Source organism: Physcomitrium patens, chromosome 9 (assembly GCF_059467195.1).
Source record: "Physcomitrium patens ecotype Gransden chromosome 9, ASM5946719v1, whole genome shotgun sequence".
Taxonomy (NCBI): Eukaryota; Viridiplantae; Streptophyta; class Bryopsida; order Funariales; family Funariaceae; genus Physcomitrium; species Physcomitrium patens.
Genome location: NC_143418.1, coordinates 11,698,807 through 11,718,574, shown reverse-complemented (window position 1 = coordinate 11,718,574; position 19,768 = coordinate 11,698,807). Strand labels below are relative to the sequence as shown.

General features: G+C 41.8%; 4 protein-coding genes across 10 annotated transcripts; 2 read left to right on the top strand and 2 right to left on the bottom strand.

The window, feature by feature from the left end:
• Positions 1-3,337, top strand: LOC112286354 (guard cell S-type anion channel SLAC1). 2 transcript variants are annotated; one of them, XM_090253172.1, is made up of 4 exons: positions 1-327; positions 457-1,694; positions 1,793-2,595; positions 2,740-3,337. In XM_090253172.1, exons 2-4 carry the CDS (start codon positions 666-668, stop codon positions 3,167-3,169), a joined length of 2,262 nt encoding a protein of 753 aa, XP_090109298.1. In that variant the 5' UTR covers positions 1-327; positions 457-665; the 3' UTR covers positions 3,170-3,337. The 2 variants fall into 2 exon arrangements, with proteins under 2 accessions (XP_090109298.1, XP_024383925.1); XM_024528157.3 differs by lacking the exon at positions 1-327 and having other exon boundaries at positions 342-1,694.
• A 1,798-nt stretch (positions 3,338-5,135) lies between these two features.
• Positions 5,136-8,427, bottom strand: LOC112286358 (rhomboid-like protein 18). Of its 5 annotated transcripts, none has more exons than XM_024528166.3 (9): positions 8,230-8,427; positions 7,909-8,070; positions 7,168-7,268; positions 6,804-6,944; positions 6,580-6,646; positions 6,208-6,368; positions 5,944-6,045; positions 5,657-5,776; positions 5,136-5,498 (listed from the first exon to the last, which is right to left on the bottom strand). In XM_024528166.3, the coding sequence occupies exons 2-9, from the start codon at positions 7,931-7,933 to the stop codon at positions 5,337-5,339; spliced, it is 879 nt and encodes a 292-aa protein (XP_024383934.1). In that variant the 5' UTR covers positions 7,934-8,070; positions 8,230-8,427; the 3' UTR covers positions 5,136-5,336. The 5 variants fall into 5 exon arrangements, with proteins under 5 accessions (XP_024383934.1, XP_090109300.1, XP_024383933.1 ...); XM_090253174.1 differs by having other exon boundaries at positions 8,289-8,427; XM_024528165.3 differs by having other exon boundaries at positions 7,909-8,427.
• Positions 8,428-8,920: 493 nt separating this feature from the next.
• On the top strand, positions 8,921-12,241 carry LOC112286359 (uncharacterized). Of its 2 annotated transcripts, none has more exons than XM_024528169.3 (4): positions 8,921-9,519; positions 10,475-10,870; positions 11,207-11,334; positions 11,618-12,241. In XM_024528169.3, the coding sequence occupies exons 2-4, from the start codon at positions 10,533-10,535 to the stop codon at positions 11,758-11,760; spliced, it is 609 nt and encodes a 202-aa protein (XP_024383937.1). In that variant the 5' UTR covers positions 8,921-9,519; positions 10,475-10,532; the 3' UTR covers positions 11,761-12,241. The 2 variants fall into 2 exon arrangements, with proteins under 2 accessions (XP_024383937.1, XP_024383938.1); XM_024528170.3 differs by having other exon boundaries at positions 9,221-9,584.
• A 738-nt stretch (positions 12,242-12,979) lies between these two features.
• Positions 12,980-18,578, bottom strand: LOC112286355 (dihydrolipoyllysine-residue acetyltransferase component 2 of pyruvate dehydrogenase complex, mitochondrial). The gene is made up of 16 exons (XM_024528159.3): positions 18,338-18,578; positions 17,546-17,625; positions 17,261-17,313; positions 17,023-17,097; positions 16,785-16,877; positions 16,335-16,592; positions 16,083-16,155; positions 15,689-15,822; positions 15,444-15,529; positions 15,202-15,292; positions 15,022-15,089; positions 14,680-14,746; positions 14,475-14,570; positions 13,945-14,047; positions 13,524-13,619; positions 12,980-13,267 (listed from the first exon to the last, which is right to left on the bottom strand). Exons 1-16 carry the CDS (start codon positions 18,541-18,543, stop codon positions 13,197-13,199), a joined length of 1,650 nt encoding a protein of 549 aa, XP_024383927.1. The 5' UTR covers positions 18,544-18,578; the 3' UTR covers positions 12,980-13,196.
• Between the last annotated feature and the right edge of the window lie 1,190 nt (positions 18,579-19,768).

The following is a 19,768-nucleotide window of genomic DNA, read 5'->3' as shown; positions in this document are numbered from 1 at the left end:
AGTTACGTAAAGCAGCTCTCCAGCTACTATCGACATATCGCGATCACGACAAGCTGCAAGTACTATTCCAGAGTTATGTGGATCCTCCAGAATCCGCTCGTTGGTTTTTGTTCGTATACTGTCACACCGCGTTGGGGGTCGCGCTTGGCCAGCGCGTCTAATGCAATGGACGGACTGGGATCGGAGTGAAAGGAGAATATACAACTCCAGAGACTATCATATCCCTGGACCAATAGCGAATGGTAGCGAATCTGCCGTTTGTCGCCCATGTGGGCTGTACTTCACGCACTACCTCACCAACTCCTTATGCAAACGCCGCTTAGTTCGGTTAAAAGCTCACCCAACCATTTGTGCCGATATTTGTAGTTCATTTATCGATCACTAAGGCTTTTAGTGTTCGATTGTTCATTGTCGTTTTCCAGTTGCCATGCTCATGCGTTGCTGTTGCCACTGCAGCCACCCAGGCGTCCGATGCCTGCTTTTCCGTGCATCACCCTGATAGAAATATAGAAACAACCACTTGTCTCGGGAGCTGGTTGCGGTTGAATCATACTCGAGATTCAAGGAAGCACCGTGTCGAACCATATCAGTTAGGCGTTGTGTAGATGGATCATCTGTATGATTAAGAGAATAAGGTTGCATGCGATCGCAACAGTGCAAGTAGAATGATGTCTGTAGTCCCTGGTGCCGATTCCCGTAGCTTAGAGGAGGGGAATCTGGGGCCAACGAATCGTGGCCCTCCTCAAATATCCTTTCAACAACGATTCTGGAGTGCCGATCTCGCTCCTAATGTCGATGAAGCTCTCGAAGCATCAGACGAACATAACGTCGTGCGTGTTACTATGTACCATGATCCTTCTATGACTAGTCTCTGTGGGTGGGGGGGCGAAATTGAGGTTTCTGTGCACCCCCAGTTGCATCAAGGCGTAGAATCTATCCCTTCAAGTTGTTCAAATATTGACAGTGCGCAAGCGATCGATCCATCTCCACGTAATACTCCTTCTCAAGCTGGAACGCAGCGCAGTACTGAAGCAGCACAATTGGCTTCTCCAAAAGTTGCTGATATTATTCGCCGTAATTCAACTACTGATGGGAATGGAGTCCACAGAAAATCAAGTATAGAAACCTCTAAATTTACACAAAATATCGAGTCTGACAGTACTAGCGTAGTTGTCTCCAGAGCAAGTGTGCCGGGAGAGACGAGGGTAAGTATTCATTGCGCAGAACAACCATGCAACAGCACAAGTAGACGACCCTGTCAGTCCCAGCCTACATCACCGGTAGCTCACAGACAAGCTCAATGCAGAGCTCCACATGAGTTTGCCCATTCCGGACCTTTATCTCAAGCGCACATGAACAGCACACTCGAAAGTAGTCCCTGCACGTTTCTTTCTAATCCAAACGAGTTCCCAGGCCAACAACGGGGTCGCTCCTGTGACAACTTGATAGCCTCAACTGAGACCAGTACGCAACCAGAAGGTCCTCGCACCCGCAAGGGTAACTACGGACTGTTTCGGACGCGTTCTACGTCTGGCTCCAGGGGAAATTCTCTTACAAACGTGGAACAGGATGGCAGGGCAGGCAACGCTCAAAACGGAGAGATTCAACTCTTTGAAGAGGAGAAGACGCCGAAGAATGTCAGTGCCGGACTCTATTTCGACGCGCTGAAAGGACCCGAACTCGAAACTCCGAGGGTAAGGTAGTTGTTACTCGATCTGTGGTTCCAAGAATTTGCGTATTAAAGGGCTGATAAATTAATAACTAAAAACATTACTCGATACTGCTCAATCAGGAATCGGAGGATTTGCTACTCCCTCGCGAGGAGCTGTGGCCGTTCCTACTTAGATTCCCAATTGGCGCGTTTCGTATTGGCTTGGGGCTGGGGTGTCAAAGCGTCTTGTGGAGAGACTTGTCTGGAGTGGACTCTATGAGTGCATTACATATTCCACACACCATCCATGTGGGCATCTGGTGGGTTGCTCTCGCCACTCTTGTTGTCAACTCTGCCATCTACCTTGCCAAGTGTGCGGTATACTTCGAGGCAGTGCGGCGGGAATTCCACCACCCTGTGCGAATCAACTACTTCTTCACGCCGTGGATCACGGGCATGTTCCTCGCCCAAACTTTCTCTCTGGGAGATGGAGTCGTGAGCTCGACGGTGTTGGCGGTCTTAATCGTCCCCATCGTAGTTCTCGAACTGAAGATCTACGGCCAATGGTTCTCTGGCGGCGAACGGCGCCTCTCTAAAATAGCAAATCCGTCCACACATCTGGCGGTGGTGGGCAACTTCGTGGCTGCGAAACTGTCGAGCTACGTGGGATTTGCCGAGATAGCCGTCTTGCTGTGGGCAATCGGTTTTGCTCACTACTTAGTCCTCTTCGTGACGCTCTATCAGCGACTGCCAAGCTCAAATGTCACCCTTGCCAGAGAACTCCATCCCATATATTTCCTCTTCGTGGCTGTTCCTAGTAGCGCCAGCGTCTCGTGGAAGTACATCTCTGGCTCCTTCGGCAATGTTTCCAAAATCTTTTTCTTCATCTCACTATTCATCTACGCCCTGCTGGGTGTCCGATTGAACTTTTTTCGCGGCGCTAGGTGATTATCCTTCCTCCTACTAATGTTCTCTTTAAGCTGCTACAGTCATATGTTCTGAACCGAACTCACCCTTCCCGTTTTGAGCAGTAAGGATTATTCTTGATTGCGTTTCAAGAGATTGATGGTGGAATCTTTGCTGAGCAGATTTTCAGTGGCGTGGTGGGCGTACTCATTTCCGATGACAGCAGCGGCAATTGCCTCCATCCACTACTCCCAACAAGTTCCAAGCTACATCTCAAAAGGAATTGCCATTTTCCTCTCTGTTGTAGCGTCCGTGACTGTACTCATCCTGTTTTGTTTGACGTTTCTGCACGCTGTGGTGTGGAGGTCTCTATTTCCGAACGATATGGCTATAGCTATCGCAACTACCAAGCACCACGGTAAACTTGTGATACGGAAGAAGAATAGTAGCCCGACTAGACATTACCCTGGGCTGCTGACATCAGGTGATGACAAGTTTCGTACAGCACCTGATTTTACGGTTGAAGTGCTTCAAAGCAAAACCCCGTCGCATAATCTGACGAAACTATTCTCGATTAAGAGCGGAAATGTAGCCACTATGATGGATAGGTAACGTCTTCAGAAGCCCAACTGTATTTAAAACAGACGTGGAGTGTACAGTGGGGTACAGAAATAATTCGAATTTTTTTCTAGAGCACCACTTTTGCTAAAAAAATCTTGTTGTTCAATTGAATGTTGTGATCATGTTGGAAGGAATTTTTCCCCGACACTTGGCCATCTATTTTTGGAGTGCAAGAGGTGTCTAATTGCATGTAATTAGCCATGTGTCTTCAAAAGCAGATTGCAAATGTGATGATTAATGTGGAAGTGGTTAGGTGAGCTAAAAAATCACAGTTGCAATTAGGCATGCATGCAGCCAGCAAAATGGAGTGATAGCATAGAATGCTTGGATGGGGTGACTTATATAATCCATCTGAAGATGTGAAGCACATTGCACTGCCACAGATTGAGATTGTGAAGCACATACAGATTTTAGAAGTGTTCTTTTTTGGTTTTGGACATCGTTAGCTTCAGTGACTCCTCTCCTTCAAACTAGAAGTTGGTTTGTGCTATTTGAAGGCTTACAGCAAGCACCATGAAGTACAAAACATTGTCCCCTATACAGAAGAATCAGATTGTGGGGATGAGGAAGGCTGGGATGAAGTGTAAGGACATTGCAGAAGTCTTCAGTGCTCCCTGTTCCACCATTTCAACTATCTTGAGTCATTGGAAGGTCCATAGAAGTGTGGAGTAGTTGAAATCACAATGTGGCAGACCCAGGAAGTTGTCTGAGCGGGATTTTCGGGTGTTATGTCATGCTGTCAGTTCAAATAGAAGGCATACTCTAGTAGAACTTGCAAACTTGGTGAGTGTTTCCCGAACTACTGTTCGATTCTACCTCCGTGAGCTTGGTTTTAGAAATTGTATAGCACCTAAAAAGCCCTATTTGAATATCAAACATAAAGCAGATAGGCTTGCATTTGCACGTGCTTATGAGAGTTGGACGTTTGAAGATTGGTGTAATATTATTTGGACGGATGAATCGTCATTCGAAACTGGCAAAAATCCACGGCAAATTAGAGTGTGGCGGAAGGCGTACAAAAAATATAATTGGGATTGTATAGCACCAAGTTTTAAGTCTAGACGTAGTTCAGTGATGGTTTGGGGTGCCTTTACTGGCTTTGATAAGTCTCCATTGGTCATCATTCTTTTAGATAAGAGATCAGCAAGGGATTTTGTCACTATTGTTTATGAAGGAGTATTAAGTGGCTTTTATTTCTTACATGATGACCTTGAGCAATTGATATTGATGGAGGATGGCGCTCCAGTCCACCGTAGCTCATTGCCACTGCAATGGAGATGTGCTCATGGTATAGAAAAGTTGTTTTGGCCTGCCAATTCACCGGACTTGAATCCAATAGAGAACGTTTGGATGGTTGTAAAAGATTTGCTCAAACATCATAGTAGACCTAATAGTAAGCTAGAAATGATAGAAAAAATTCAATCCGTATGGGATACCATATCTATAGAGTGGCTTCGTACATTGATTTCCACTATGCCTTATAGGATGCAAGCCGTGATTGCAGCTGGGGGTGGTAGTACGAGATGGTAGATAGTATGTAACAAAAAGCTCTCTTGATGTATATTTTCACAACTTTATAATGCAAACTTGTTACACCATGAAACTAGATTCTACTATCTTCGCAATGCATTTTAAGGCTCAAAAATGCGTTCATTTTTGACACTGCTGGAGCTTTTTGAAGTTCAGTGATTTCTAACACTGATTCACTTTGAAAAAAAATTCGAATTATTTCTGTACCCCACTGTACAGAGTGAAAAATCGCGAGGTAAAGTAAGATTTAGAACCCCTAAAATTAATTCTTAGTTATCATCCATTGAACGTTTATTTTAGGTGTAAAAAAAATAAAAAAAACGATGTGATTGTATTCTTTTGTCATTTTCTATAAAATAAGCTTATTCTTCCAAGTATTTTTCTATTCATATCCTTTCAATTGCAATTAAAATTCAGATAAATTCCATAACAGTAAACTCACCAAATTCATTCACGTAAATTTTACAATATCTTCGAATGAAGGAATGCTGATATGCCAAGTCTTGAGTGATAACATCACTGCATGCAAACATTGCAGCCACTACCTACAAGTACCCTCTTTTCCAATCAATTATACACCCTGTCAGAAATTGCTGTACTTCTTTTACTATAGCAGATCTAAGTGATATCAATGAGATTCCAATAACAAATTTGTAGCCACTGTGATATCATTCCGAGCAACCGCCAAAGCTTGCATGGCATCGCTTCGATCAAATCCCATCGCTACTAAAGTTGCAATATGCTCTTCTGGTGGTGCAGTTAGTGGCGGTGCACTAGCAGCAAAACGATGCTGCATGTCATGTCAGACGATTGTCAGAGAACCTACGAAATAAAGTACGGTAGATATGAAGCCCTACAAAAATTTAGTTTGATTGGTTCGTTCTAGTTAAGCATGATAATCAGTCAACTGTAAAATTGCACGAATATCTACTAGATTGAAATGCATACCTGGAATGCATGACCATTTTGACCCGAAGCTCTTCCTCCCCTAGCTGTTGGTGGTGCAGAGTTTGACGAAAGAAGTGGCGCGAACAGCCTTGCAGCTGCTGCTGCCAACCCTTCTGGAAACTGAACAAAGAAAAAGACTTAAAAATAGAACCAAAAGCAGTGCATGCTCACACGTGTAACAGCAGTATGTGAAGGACGTAATAACTTTGTAAGAGATGCATCAATGAATTGAAAAAACGAGACATAGCATTTGCTCAACAAGCATGCAAGAAGACTTAGAGTTCAACCTTGACTTTCTTGATTCCTAAAACGTTGGACTTGTAAAGAAACCCTGCTACAAGTCCACAAACTCCGGGAATAAGGGACTGCTTCCATGATGACAATAAGAGCTGCAAAAAAAAACCCAGACAATGTAATAAGAATTTAACATTGTCAATAAACACACACAGAGAGATAAGTGCCATGTTACACATGAGAGTCAATTTCTAAGAAAACTGAATTTATTATTGAAAGGTACCGGTAAGATGAAGACAGACGTAAATAAGAGTTACCTGCAAGCCTGCCAAATAAACGAAGGACTTGTCCGAGAAGCGTGCTCCAAAAACTTTGAAGCGGGTGGAAATTGGGATGTCGAAGAAGAAAGGGACAAATAATGCAAACATTAAGCCATAAGGCCCAGGTGTCAAAGAGATTCCTGTCAAAGATGTTGGGTCTGCAGATAAAAAAAATCCACATGAACTGCCATTTCGTACCAGTCATAGAGTTCAGACCAAAATTTGCAGAGACTAAATTTTATTGTTTAAAATTAATAGTAAAGCCCCCCAAAAGAAAACAAGGTATCTACGATAACTCCTGAGGACCCAAGAGCAGAGTGGACTACAAAATACGTTTAGTAAAAAACAAGCGTACGGATTCTTGGGTACCTTGTAAGGCAGCCAGTGCGATCACTTCAAGGGTTGTCGAGATTATTGTTGAAAATAACACAAAAAACTGTCAGATCCACTTGCTTTGGTTAGTTCGTAAGGAAAGGACAGGGATCAGAACAGTTCGCACTATATACATTAACACTCTGTCAGCAAGTCAGCATTAGTATATCATCCTATCCACGAAAGGTGGAGGAATGCAAGATGAGAAGAACAAGCCATACCAAGTATTTATTCGACCCAATTTGCCTTTCAAATACTCTGAAAAAATAAATTAGGTAAAGTCCAAACAAGAGCTCCGATGTTGATGAAAACACACATGGGGACGAGAGCAAGCGCCAAAGCTGAAGTTTTTGTACAATTTTCTGTCACGCCACAAATCCAAAACAAAAGACAAGCTTCAATCCAATTTGATTCTTGACCTCGTCCTAAAATTTGATGATTCATGTTTTCAGAAAGTAAACTCTGTGGACAAGTAGCATTGCTGACTAACTCTGTTGGGCTATTGAGTACAGCTTCATCTAATATTGAATCAAGACCTGTCAGAAAAGATTCATCAATACGTAAGAGATATCTAAAACACTATACCTGGTAAGAAAGGCTCAAAGCCCTCGCACCGCCCTGAGTGCCTACCAGCACCGAAGCCAGACCACACGCCATCACTATTGCCTTGGTCACAGGGGCATTGTCTGCAAAAGCCAAGTCTACGATGTCAACTATCTCGTGCAATATCTTACTCGAAACAATGTAGATCAGTCTAATCGAGGTATGATAAGATAAAGGGAGCCAGCCACCGATAGTCTCAAAACCCTAAATGTATTTGTCATCAGAGGAAGAACAGTATGTCCTCAAACACTGACCAACTCTAATATTGAGCTGCATCAATAGTGCTAGCTTGCAACACCAATGTCAAAATTTTGAAGTTACAATCTGCAATTTAGATTAAAAGACAGCTACAGAGCATATTGTAAAATCAGAATAAACTTATTCCTAAATTAAAAGGGATGCAAGACCACATGAAAAATAACATCACCATAATCCTTAGTGCAACAAATCACTCATCACTGCAAATACCATCTTGTTCAAAAATTCTAATTCAAATCCACTACTCGACAAAATAAACCACGGACCACAAGGTAGACTTCAAAAGAAACCCTAAAAATGATCGAGTAAAACCTCGACTACACTGTAAGGCACCTATTTGAGTATAACTGAATCAAGCGTGCATTCACAAGATATATATATATATATATATATATATATATCAGAAAACAAATCTACATGAGAGAGAGCGAGCGAGAGAGAGAAATCGTCAAAAGACTGGCTTACGGAATCCTGAAGGTCCCGCGTTCATCGTGTACGGGTCCTGGAACCCCTACAGAAGCTCGCAACGCCGCTGCTACAGCTAGCACACGATAGCGATATTCCTCTGTGCAGCGACCTCGGCTCCTCGAACCTAAAATCCTCGCACCTCACACGGTCTTCCTCAAACTAGGGTTTCAGCATTCCAACCCCACATCAGTGCAGATTCCTGTAACACTTCTGTTCATCATTCCCCTCTTCCCCTCACTCCTTACAACATTTACACCTACTGAAACCTAAACTTCCGCGCGCAATCAGCCCTACCACGCGCCCAAACAACAAATCTACCTTGTCAAAAATTGCGCACTCGCCAATTTATCACAACTTTTCAGAGTGTAGCTACTGACGATCAACCCTGCAGCCGAGGAAGTCAAGATCTCCCTCTCGCATCCGCACGCACAAGCACTTGAATGGAGTAAAATCCTGTCAAATAGGACAGGGCAATTGTGAAATACTAGTTGTTGATTGAAGCACGCACCGCATGAAAGCCAACAAAGGACCGAGCGAGAGAGTACTTGGAGCGTAATCAAACCTTAGATGGAAACCTTGAAAGCAGAAACAGGCTGCTTCTGTCAGACGATCGTTCCTCACTTCGACGACCGATTTTATTTCTCGTTTTCTGTTCGGTTGACCTTACAGGGTAAGCGCCGGGAGATATAAGACACGACACATTGCGAAAAGTAACCAGAGCATCTTCGGACAGAAAGCGAACTATTCTGGACGAAATATTATCGTCGTCAACGAGAAGGTGAAGAAGACGTGGATTGTGGACAGAGTTTGTATTTCAGATCTGGACATTGCACAATAGAGGTTGATATGATATCAATTCGCTTTGTCTGTTTAAGTGGGGAAGAATAAAAAACACCCAAAAGATTTTTTTCAGAAAAGTAACATACTGTGCTCATAGTTCCATATTTGTGGAATCTCAGCTTAAACGTATAAATAAGCTGAAGCAAAAGCGTGCCCCGCTATAGAAAACTTGTTCAATTCTGTTTCACGATGAGGAAGACGATCGAGCCAGAGACGATGGCGTGCCTCGAATGGTTGTAGAAGTCAGTGACATGTCTTTAAAAATGGGTGTTGAGCATCGTTGTTCTAGAAGATCCCGTATCGAAGGATATGCCTCGCACTGAGATTCTTCCTCTCTGCATTTTGCGTGGAGTGGCGCTAATTAGAGGCCACAAGTTCGCTGGGTTGTTCAGAGCCGGCGATCTCACGGCACAAAACAACGGAAGTAGACTTGGGGGATTGATGACCCTACGAAGATGGCGTCCTTTATTGCTCTTGGAGAGGTTCCTATGACTTATTTTGCCTGTGCGCCACTTGTCGCACCGATTCTCTCACTACCGTCCCTGCTACGGCCATGGCGTTGAACGATTGCCTTTCACTGTGGCGTGAACGTGGCCTCTAACTGATGGGTTTCTACTGCATGCTGAGGCTGATTTGTGAACCATAGCACCAAATTCCATTGATGTGTTTCTAGTCGGTTTAGTTCGATCCTGGTTGTAGCGCCTTCTTCACTTGCGGTGTACCTTGGATCGGATTTAGCTCAGTATCCGCTGTGGACAGAGGCATCGGGTGCGCGCTTCCTATATTCCAATTTTGTGCAAATTCGCAAAATGTCTTTCAATTTCTGTGATTAGGTATTATGTTGAACACGTGGTCGTGCAGACGCTTTGAAGCGATGCCCTTGACAAATGTTGTATTGGACTTGGGTTTTCGTACAGTTGATGCAATTCTGTTTCAGGATGCAGCTTCTATTATAACGTTTACATTTTCAGTTTATTTTTTCGAAGTAGGCTTCTGGATGTGATCGTGCGACAGAGATACTCCTGGTGTAATTCATGCTCGCGCGCAATAGTTGCACATGACCATAGGCAAATCGCTTTGAAAGAGTCTTAGAGACCACTCATTCAGTTAGAGGTACCTCAAGAGTGCACAGTTTTTCGACTGTAGGTCGGATTCAGACAATGTGCAGACGCTAACTGATAGAGGCGATATTCTGTGCTACAAATTATCTACTGTTTCAAATTTGCTTACGAATTGTTTTGCTTTTTGTAACACACCACTAGCACACTCTTTAGATCTTGCTGACTTAGTGCACATGTGAGTAGTTTGTTCACTAAGAACTTCATCTTGCTTCTTCCATGAGGCCATTTTCAAATGCTTATTTTGGTGGGAAAGGGATCGCAATCTTAGTGGTATTATCAATCTCACTTCAAGTATTGAAAATTTTGAAGGTTTCTAAAGTCCTCGTATCAAACAAGAACGTGGTTTGCACTTTTGAGATGATTGATTCTCTCTGAGATGTTCTTCGTTTTGCACAGGGTTTTGTTCGATTTGAGCTAGAAAGTTATCATCATGACCATCATTCCTGAAAGAATAATATATTAACATTATTCTGTAATTGGATTTTCTCATTTTAACTAAAATTTTCCCTCTGGTGCTGCTCTGTTTCATATTTCCTGCAACTTTCTTGCGTACCGGACAGGAGATCATCTTGTAACAGACCGATGTTCGTGTGTTTGCACAGGTTTGAGCATATTTGTATGAGTGTGTAAAAGGAGGCAACAGAAAGACATCAAGTAGTTATGAAGGTGGATAGTCTGAAGTTTCTGAATACCGCACACAGCCTTATATTTGCGAAGGATGACCAAGAAAACCAAGCCATTACGTTGCCAGAAGCAGAAGACGTACAAAAGCAAGTGGAGATAAGCCAGGAGGGCGGTTGTCGAGTTCCCCCTTTTGTTCCTTACACCGCCACGGTTCCTTGGCATACCGGCTCAAGAAACCTGTTCTCTCGATTTTTCCCTAGGTATGGCAATTACTGCGGCCCAAATTATTCCAGCGGCCGCGAGTCTGGCTCACTTCACTGGGACAAACCACCTACTGATTGGTTGGATTACTGCTGCTACCGTCATGATATGGGGTATTTATCATCTTAACCTATCCTTTTCTGTGTAGTAGTGATTGCACTTGCACAGGGTCTGTCAAAGTTAATCGATTTTGCGCTCGTTGTTTATACTGTAATTTGAACTCTGCTAGGGCATTTGAATTTATCCAGGTTATAGTAAGCATTACTCGCCACTGAGTTGACTTGAGATTGTGTAGACTGGGTGGGAGCTTTTAGACACCAGCTAGAATGACATGATAATTCCGCGTTTTGTAAGGTATATTTTCCTGTTTACAGCATGATTTGTAGTTCCTATGCTGATTCTATGAGAGGAAGTGATCGTGTCTCTCACCAACATGTGTGCGCAAACAGATACGACACCCTTGATCAGGCCAAGTTACATGATGCGGACAAAAAGTTCCTGAATTGCTTGCAAAATATACCTGAATCAGAAAAAATCACATCGCTAGGACAAACTTATCGGAATCTATACGTACTGGGTAAGTATCTAATCTGATCACCTTCAGTTTAAGATGCCTCATAGTATCCTCCTGATTGAGCTCATGATCTGTACCTTCTACATGGGTTGATCATGAGCAAAGGTGTACCCTATTTATCAAAAACTAACATCGTGCAAAACCCTTAGTTGAGAACTTTTTCTTGCAAACAAAGTTCTTATATTGACAGGAATTCTTCTTCGAGATAAGTTGCCAAATTTTCTGGGTTGCCAGATTTGCCAGATATGAAGTGATTAGGTTAACACTGCAATTCACTGATATGCAGGTTTGGAGCGGTTCTTGATACCATACAGAGACTTCCTAGTTAAGAAAATAGATGAAGGAAAGCGAAGCAGAGAAACACCGCCGGAAATGATTGTCCAACAACAACGAAATGGTGCAAATTTAAATCGCAGCAACATTAATTGATTGCAAGTTTAACACAACTTCAACTTCAACCTGTTGTAAAAAGCGTAGACTAGATAACAAAATTTATCAATATTAGTCTAATAGACATGTCATATAAGAGGAAGAAATTTCGCAGGAACAAATCAAGTCCTACGACCATTGGTTTAGTAGTCCGACGACGATGGTTTGTTAGTACTACGACGAATGATAACGAAGAACATTAAGTAGATTAACCTCTATTCGAAGCAGTAAGTAGTATCTGCTTCGGCTTGTGGTTCCTTCGAGTTCTTTCATCTACGACCTTTCTTCAGGCAAAATGTGTTATTGTTCAGTCCGAAGAAGGTGGTTCTTTGTGCAGGACTCATTTTCTGTGGATTTTGCCATAAGATGGATTCGAAGTCACTGGACTTTGCACTGGGAACATCGATTATATGTGAGCCTAGGCCAAGTGGCTGTAAGGTAACCCGACTTGCAATAAACAGTGACTTTCAATTACCGTTAATGGATCTTCATGTGACGAAGTTCTGTTTGTTTCACATGGAGTCCGAGACTATCATAGGATACACATTTCTCATTTCTAACGGTATATGTTGGCCCTAAAAAGTTAATAGATTCAGAAGTAGTATTGTTCTACCTATTTACAATGTTCTTGAATGAGTGCAAATCATGTGGAAATACATAACGATTCAAAGTCATAATTAATTTTATCAATCTCTCTGAACAAATATCTGATAGTTGACATTCATTGGCAATAATAACTTAAGACACTTTGATGCTACACACTATTATGATGCAAACAGACCATTCAAATGTTTCCAAAGCTGTAATTATAATTGCATGAAATTTAGATGAAACAATTTCATACATTGCATACTTTAATGCTAACGTAAGGTTCCAATTTAATAGCTGTAAAGGTGGGATATAACTTCTTTCTCTGCATCTTACCACCAGAATTGTTACGGTGCAACATAGATGTTGGGGAAGTGTTCCACAAATTGGACGAATATCCCAAAACTAGAATGCTTTAATGCATGACTACTACAGTTGATCGCGAATAAGAAATAAAACAGAATAAATCTAAGAAATACTTGGATACCCAGCCTTGTAAGATAATCCCAACTAAAAAAATATAACTTCCACATCATAGCGCTGTACGATGACATGGGTTGATGAATACCTATGAAAATATGTATTAGAGAAGATTCATCTAGCAGATTCGTCCTCATTGTTTGGTACAATGTACTTAAACTGATAGGCGCCTTCATATAATTTTATTAAAAAAGCATTCTATACCAGTCGGCATGCCAAGCACAAGAGCTCTGGTAAACTAATCGTAGTCAGATTATGCAAGTGCTTCCCAAGACAGCAGTAACGCTGAATCACGTCACATGACTATCGATTACTACAGCAAGAAAGTAGCCCAGTTCTGCTGACAGAATATAGTAATAGGAGCATCCTCACAGCATAAGAGTAACAGGGTCCTCAATATAGGACTTGAACGCTCCCAACCATTGTGCACCCACAGCACCTGCCACAAAAATATGATCACATGATGTATGTAAAACAAAAATGGCCTACAACATGATGCAACAAGTGATTACTTCCAAATCAGACGGTAAAAAGCGTCAGGTTATCAACAGCGATCTTTAATACAAATGGTTCAAAACTTGTCAGGTTTGTTCGTTGAGCTTATTAGCACACACCAAGTTCGTTCGTTGAGGTTATGAACTCACACTAAGTTCGTTCGGCACTAATACATTTAAAAGATCAGAAACGGAACTTACCATCAATAACACGATGATCACAGCTCATTGTAACAGTCATAAAAGTGCCGACGTCATATTGATCTGGTGTAAGTCCTGGCACCAACCGCTTCTCAGCTGTGGATGATTTGACAACAGAAGATCAGTAATCGAAAGTGAAGTCCACTTGGATAACATTAAACGTTTAATGGTGAAAATCATTCATAACCTTCAAATAAAGTATTCGCACTTAAACTTGTAAATTCCGCCAAATAAGCATTCCGTTCCAACACACGGACTAAAAATTTGAAGATGATCCTAAAAATAGAAAACCTACAGCAGTCTCCGATAGTGCATACTTCATAAACCTGCTTGAATGTGACTCTTACCTGCACGTCCTGAAAGATCCTGAAAGCTCAAAGAGTAACACAAAAACTAATCAGGGGATTAAAAAAAGACTTACTAGTCCCAACAGCAAGAATGGCTGCTTGAGGAGGATTGATGATAGCACAAAATTGTTTAATCCCAAAAGGTCCTCCCAAATTGGAGATTGTAAATGTTCCACCCTGCAGAATTGTTGCAGTTAAAAAACATTTAGTAAAAAACGAAGGAAAAATGAAACTAAAAAATAAAAATCATAATCTTCAAATCACAGAAACACGGAATTTCCAACTGTTTATCCTTCCAGAATCAAGGAACCATTGGCATCAAGATAATTTCAGAGATGCATTCGTCTTAAATAATAATGAATCTAATAAACTTTCCTTCGGAATATTTAGTTGCCACAGGTCAACTCTCAAAAGCCCAGGCACCAACATGTAACAATTACAAATTGTCTCCTGAATGATTTAAGGCTGATCCCTAAAGATATGAACATAAAATTGGTGCCCATCAACACTTGAACTAGTTTGAAAATAATTATGAATAGCTGAATACATCAAAACATGATCAATGTAAACTGTTCGAAATCAGTCGTCATTAAATTTAGCATACCTCGTAGTCACTGGGCTTCATTGTATTCGACCTGGCCTTGCCTGCTAATGTCTTCACATCCTCTGTAATTGTGGCCAAACCCTTCTTATCCGCATCCTACAAAAGCCAAAACAACGGTCAGGACACATATGAACAGCTTCATTGATCAAATACAAGATTATACACGTATTGATGTCTCCAAGATGTAACATATCACAAAAATTACCTTAACAACAGGGACCATCAGTCCGTGCTCAGTCTGGACAGCAACACTGATGTTGACATTATGGTACCTGTTCATGAGTTAACGCAAAAAATAATCAGCAAGAGAAATGCAATCAAGGCAAATAATATTTAGCATCTGATTGGTACACTTTCCTTTTAACAGAACTTTATCTGCTCAATTACTAGGACATCAGATACTTCATCGTTCTCATTCTCATGGTCTCCACACACCACTGCAACTTCAAAATTAAAGCTACTTTGCCCACACAAGAACTAAGAGGAGAGCCTGCCTCAAGAATATATCAAGTAAAGCAAATTAACTGATACATCAGCCCACACTTACTGCCTAATGTATTCATCAGTCCAGGTACTATTGACTTCTGGAACCTTCTGCAGTGCCAAGGCTGCAGCCTGTACGTCCACAAAACAGAAATCAGTAAGGGAAACAAATAGAAGCCTTCCAAACTCAAAGACCAAACACACGATGATGGTTAGAAACTGATAGAGGTTAAACAAATTTAACCTTAATGACGAAGTCGTTTAGCGACAATTTCTTGGTTGGAGCATCCTTCTTCTTCGATGCATCCAATGAAGCATTCAAATCACCTCGTAGCCTAGATATCAGAACAGGAAAATATCATAAATGAGCTGCGTAACACCAGTATGATCTCGTCATGTCCTTTATGAAGCTCATATATATTTCACTTCGCACCAATGCTGGCAAGAAAGACTGAAAATTTCGAAAGATGAAAAAGAGCTACGTACTGAAGAAGCTTGTCAACACGTATGTCAAGGCTAAGATAGTAGTGAGGTATGGTTTGCTTTGACTGCAGTAGACGTTTCGCTGTAATCTGTACCACAAAGACAGTATTACCCAACACAAACTGTGAGCATGTATATAATTAAACCCGACACAAAGTTACTTAGATGATTAGAAAGATCTAACAAGGCTCTTCCAACAGCTCAGCTATTCTCCGAATTTGTTACGTGAAAAAAATTGGAGAGTTTACCCTTCTGATCTGAGTATTTGGAATATCAGTGTAGCTCAAATCGTCAATTGGAGCAACTCCTTTCGGTGGGGCTCCACCAGAAACATGTTGGTCTGTTCTAGACACTGACTTTTCTGAAGGAAAAGGTTTTGATGCTGCACAAATTTCACGTATTTACTCAACAACCAACACAAACAAGTGGCAACGACATTAATGATGAAACACGGCAGTAGTAAATTTCAGATAGCTCCAACCAATTGTGTCCCCAGAAGTGGGGAGTATACTATGAACTTGAATGAAATTCAAACCCATATTATTTACTTGACAGAATGCATAACGTCAGAAGAAGTTAACACTAATAAACACATCAAGAGGCAAAAAAGTGACAAAAATAATGCCATGTTTACATCATTACCTAAATACGCCTCAACATCAGCCTTTACGATTCCTCCATCTGGACCTGTCCCCTCGATGCTAGTCAAGGACAACTGCATAAAAATAAAAATAAATCTTCGCTCAAAAAATAAGAAGATAAAGCGATACATAAATTTTAGAAGGAGAGAATTGGGGCTACAATGAAACAATTACTGCTTCATGCACAAAATGGCCAAAAGTAACATGGATTCACAGATACACCACAAACAAGAAACGAGTTCCGGATGATTACTTTCTTCTCCTCCGCAAACTTTCTCGCTGCAGGAGTTGCAAAAATACGATTTCCACCAGATGGAGGACTTGGAGTAGCATGACCAGGCTTCGATGGTGTAGGTTCAGACTTGTCTTGCTTCTTAGAGGGAGGAGGAGGAGGAGATGGAGTTGACTCCTCTTTCTTTGGTGGCGGCGAGGAATCACCACCACCACCTGAAGGCTTGTAGTCACCAATTGATTCCAATTCCTCCTTTGTGTCTACCATCAAACAGATAGCCTGTCGATCACAAAAGATCAACAGCAGCTAATAAGAAGAGGGAGTAGAGAGAGATATCTTCTTAATATTGGTTCAAAGAACGACGAGTGACAAAAAAGAGTGAGAAAATTGTGCTTTAAGGTATTTATCCCTGTACCCAATTTGATCACAAACGTCAAAGTGGAAGGCATTTCCCCACGATATTAAATATACCTGGCCGACTGGGATGTCCTTCGCTCCATCTTTAACTAGAATTTTGCCAAGGAATCCATCTTCCATAGATTCCATCTCTAGTGTTGCCTTATCCTGTTTACAAAGTTATCCCAGTGAATGACACAGTCATCAGCACAGGCGAAGAAAGAAAACAAATGCTGAGGGAAAACTGTCACCGAAATTACACAAAATCTCATGATGAAGCGGGCTTACAGATGTCTCAGTGTCAACTACATACCGTCTCAATTTCACACAGAACATCTCCCGCGACAACTTCATCTCCCTCTTTCTTCCGCCAAACAGCTATGTTACCCTGCAAAGAGTAAAGATGTGCAATTGGCATGACCGTAATTAGTTATTAATGTATACGCAAACTTTACATGGCTACTGCCCTAAAATCGTACCTAACAAAGAAAAATAAAACCTAATCGCTAGAAAAACGAAAATAGGAGTCTAAGATGGGTTCTAAGAAATACCTGGGTCATGGTCGGTGAAAGTGATGGCATCCCAATTTCCATGACAGAGTTAACTGCGTCCAGAAAGTTTAGAATTAAAAGTAAATAATATGAGTATGTTCTGACTCTCAGATCTCAGATCGTCATTCTGAAAAAAGAATCTCCATCTAGAAGTTAAACACTGATGTTTTAGACTAATGGACTTCCTCACGATCTTCTTCACATCACTCGACAAATGGCCAACAAGCTATTGGTGCCCAACGTTCGTGACAACTCTGACTTTATTAGACAGATGAATTCACATACCACTTGAAGCATGTAGAGATGATTTTTGTCCTCTGGAATAGTTCTTGGGCACCGTTGGAGATTTAGACTGGAGAGTGAACCTGGGTCAGTACAAAAAGAAAGGTTTTGAGAATGTTCAGCACGTGTCAGAACTGCAACAAGAATTCACTTGAACCCATAACGACGAAACAAACGATGTGAAAAGGTTCACCTAGATGGGTACGAAACAAAGCAAGGCTCAAATACAACGGAGAACCATTGACACATATGCAGCTGGCCATGACAGTTTATCAACTTCGTCATCACTTGAAATGCAAGCGACGTAGCATCTCATCAACGCCACCATCTTCATTTACATCAAAGTAACGCCGCAAGATATGGCTATAGCGCTAAGCAAGCGACGCATGCAATGTACAACATCACATTGCATCCTGAAAATTAGATCTCACCGTATTCACATAGGAAGCACTTATTTACATCATAAATAAGACTAGGGCGAACAGCAATGACAACGAATACGTCCAAATATTCTCCATAACTTATAAACATGGGATTGAAAACATGGGAGTAGTGTGACGTAAAGGTGTGCATTTGGTGCAGAATTGGAACCTAGCCCATAAGGTACTCAGTTATATCCCAAGTCATTAAAACGAGCTCAACAATAAAACATTAAGAATTGAAGTAGTAGGTGACTGAGAAAGGAAATGGTGGAATTCTAGCCCGATGAATATACCCGTCTAACACTATGCTCTAGCCAAGGATATGCATAAACAGTAACTGTAGACACCAAACAAAACGAATCGAATTATATACCTTGAGGAAAGATCAGCCGCACGTTCGACACGCCCATTGAAGGAAGGCACTGTAGAAAACCTACGTTCCGCAGAGAACTCTCCACTTTGGAAACTGCATTCCAAAAGCTCCCCGGTGGAGCATACAGGTTTAGCCCCGCCCCGCCTCGATGACGAAATACAGCTAGCTCCTCTACGGGCCAAAATTGCAGCCCGACGAGACGCCATAGCTCGAAAACACCTCTCCTTCTCTAATAGCCAACCCTCCTCTTAGCATTCACAATCCAACCCTGTATCCCTAGAACACCAACACAATGTCTAACGTCAGCCACTCGATTCGTCCAAACCCTTCGCCGCCCTCGATACTCCGACACCAAACCGAAACAAATCACGAAAAAACCATTCCACCCTAAAATCCCTGATTCGCAAACAAATCTACTCACACACCACATCTGAAACGCTGTAAAAACAGACCTCCTAGTAGTTTGATAGTTCCCTTTCACAGACGACGACTACCGTCCCCGGTCTAAGCCTTCTTCCTTCTAGTCGAATAGGTCGACCGCCCTCCAGAGTCACTGCCCTCGCATGAAGTCAATACTACGTTATTTACGACGAAATTGGGCTTGATTGGCGCAAGGGCCACGAAGAGTGCATCCCGAAAAGGAGAAGGGACCAAGGGTGCCCAGGATCGCCGTGGCTTCGCGGCTATACTCACTCATCAATGATGCACGCGCACAATGGCCAGAGGCAAAGGGGAGCGCGGGGGTGGGGTCCCGACGCGAAGGGCCAAGTGTGCCCTCCGCGAAGAACGGAACAACGTCCTCTAGGATCTTTTTCCACATTCCGTATGGTTCGCGTTCATCCACGCAACGGTCGCCCTTGTTCGTCGACGACCTCGGACGTTCCGGCGGGATTTCAGAATTCCTCGTTCGTTCGTCCATGACCTGTTCCTCTCATTGACTGGAACCTGGAGCACGGGGATAGGGACCCCTCCCCCGACCACCGAGACGCTACAGCCCGACCCCCTCCTCAAGACGAGATTCCTGATTCAAATTACAATATATATATAGATATATATATACATAGATATATATATATATATATATAGTACACCAGATTTGTCACGTTCTGTGCTTTGTATCGTTCCCTACAGTAATTGTTGTGAGAATTATGTATGCAGTTAAATCTGATTGCTTGTATGTGTGTGTGTGTTCATGTAAAGTTTTAACAGGATCAAAACTTATATATCAAGTCAAATTATTTTCAAAGCAATTAGTTTTTCTGTATAATAATATCTAGATATGATAACCTGTTAATCATACAATTTCATTTGGTTAAGTAATGTTCATTTAAAAACAGAGATTCGCAAGTGTGCTATACAAAATAGAATGATGTTTTTTCTTACAGACAATTGTAAATTCTTATTCTATAAGGATATTTCACAATGGATAAA

Excerpts from the sequence above, each read along its gene's own strand:
- LOC112286354 (XM_090253172.1), top strand. The coding sequence starts at position 666 with ATGATGTCTGTAGTCCCTGGTGCCGATTCCCGTAGCTTAGAGGAGGGG. Across the intron at positions 1,695-1,792 it reads CCGAACTCGAAACTCCGAGG|GAATCGGAGGATTTGCTACT; the intron begins GTAAGGTAGTTG and ends CTGCTCAATCAG. Across the intron at positions 2,596-2,739 it reads AACTTTTTTCGCGGCGCTAG|ATTTTCAGTGGCGTGGTGGG; the intron begins GTGATTATCCTT and ends TTTGCTGAGCAG.
- LOC112286358 (XM_024528164.3), bottom strand. The coding sequence starts at position 8,331 with ATGCGAGAGGGAGATCTTGACTTCCTCGGCTGCAGGGTTGATC. Across the intron at positions 7,269-8,288 it reads CCTCGGCTGCAGGGTTGATC|ACAATGCCCCTGTGACCAAG; the intron begins GTCAGTAGCTAC and ends TGGCTTTTGCAG. Across the intron at positions 5,499-5,656 it reads AAAATGGTCATGCATTCCAG|CATCGTTTTGCTGCTAGTGC; the intron begins GTATGCATTTCA and ends CATGACATGCAG.
- LOC112286359 (XM_024528169.3), top strand. The coding sequence starts at position 10,533 with ATGAAGGTGGATAGTCTGAAGTTTCTGAATACCGCACACAGCCTTATA. Across the intron at positions 10,871-11,206 it reads TGCTACCGTCATGATATGGG|ATACGACACCCTTGATCAGG; the intron begins GTATTTATCATC and ends GTGCGCAAACAG. Across the intron at positions 11,335-11,617 it reads TCGGAATCTATACGTACTGG|GTTTGGAGCGGTTCTTGATA; the intron begins GTAAGTATCTAA and ends ACTGATATGCAG.
- LOC112286355 (XM_024528159.3), bottom strand. The coding sequence starts at position 18,543 with ATGGCGTCTCGTCGGGCTGCAATTTTGGCCCGTAGAGGAGCTAGCTGT. Across the intron at positions 15,823-16,082 it reads TGATGTTGAGGCGTATTTAG|CATCAAAACCTTTTCCTTCA; the intron begins GTAATGATGTAA and ends AAATTTGTGCAG. Across the intron at positions 14,747-15,021 it reads ACTGATGAATACATTAGGCA|GTACCATAATGTCAACATCA; the intron begins GTAAGTGTGGGC and ends ACTCATGAACAG.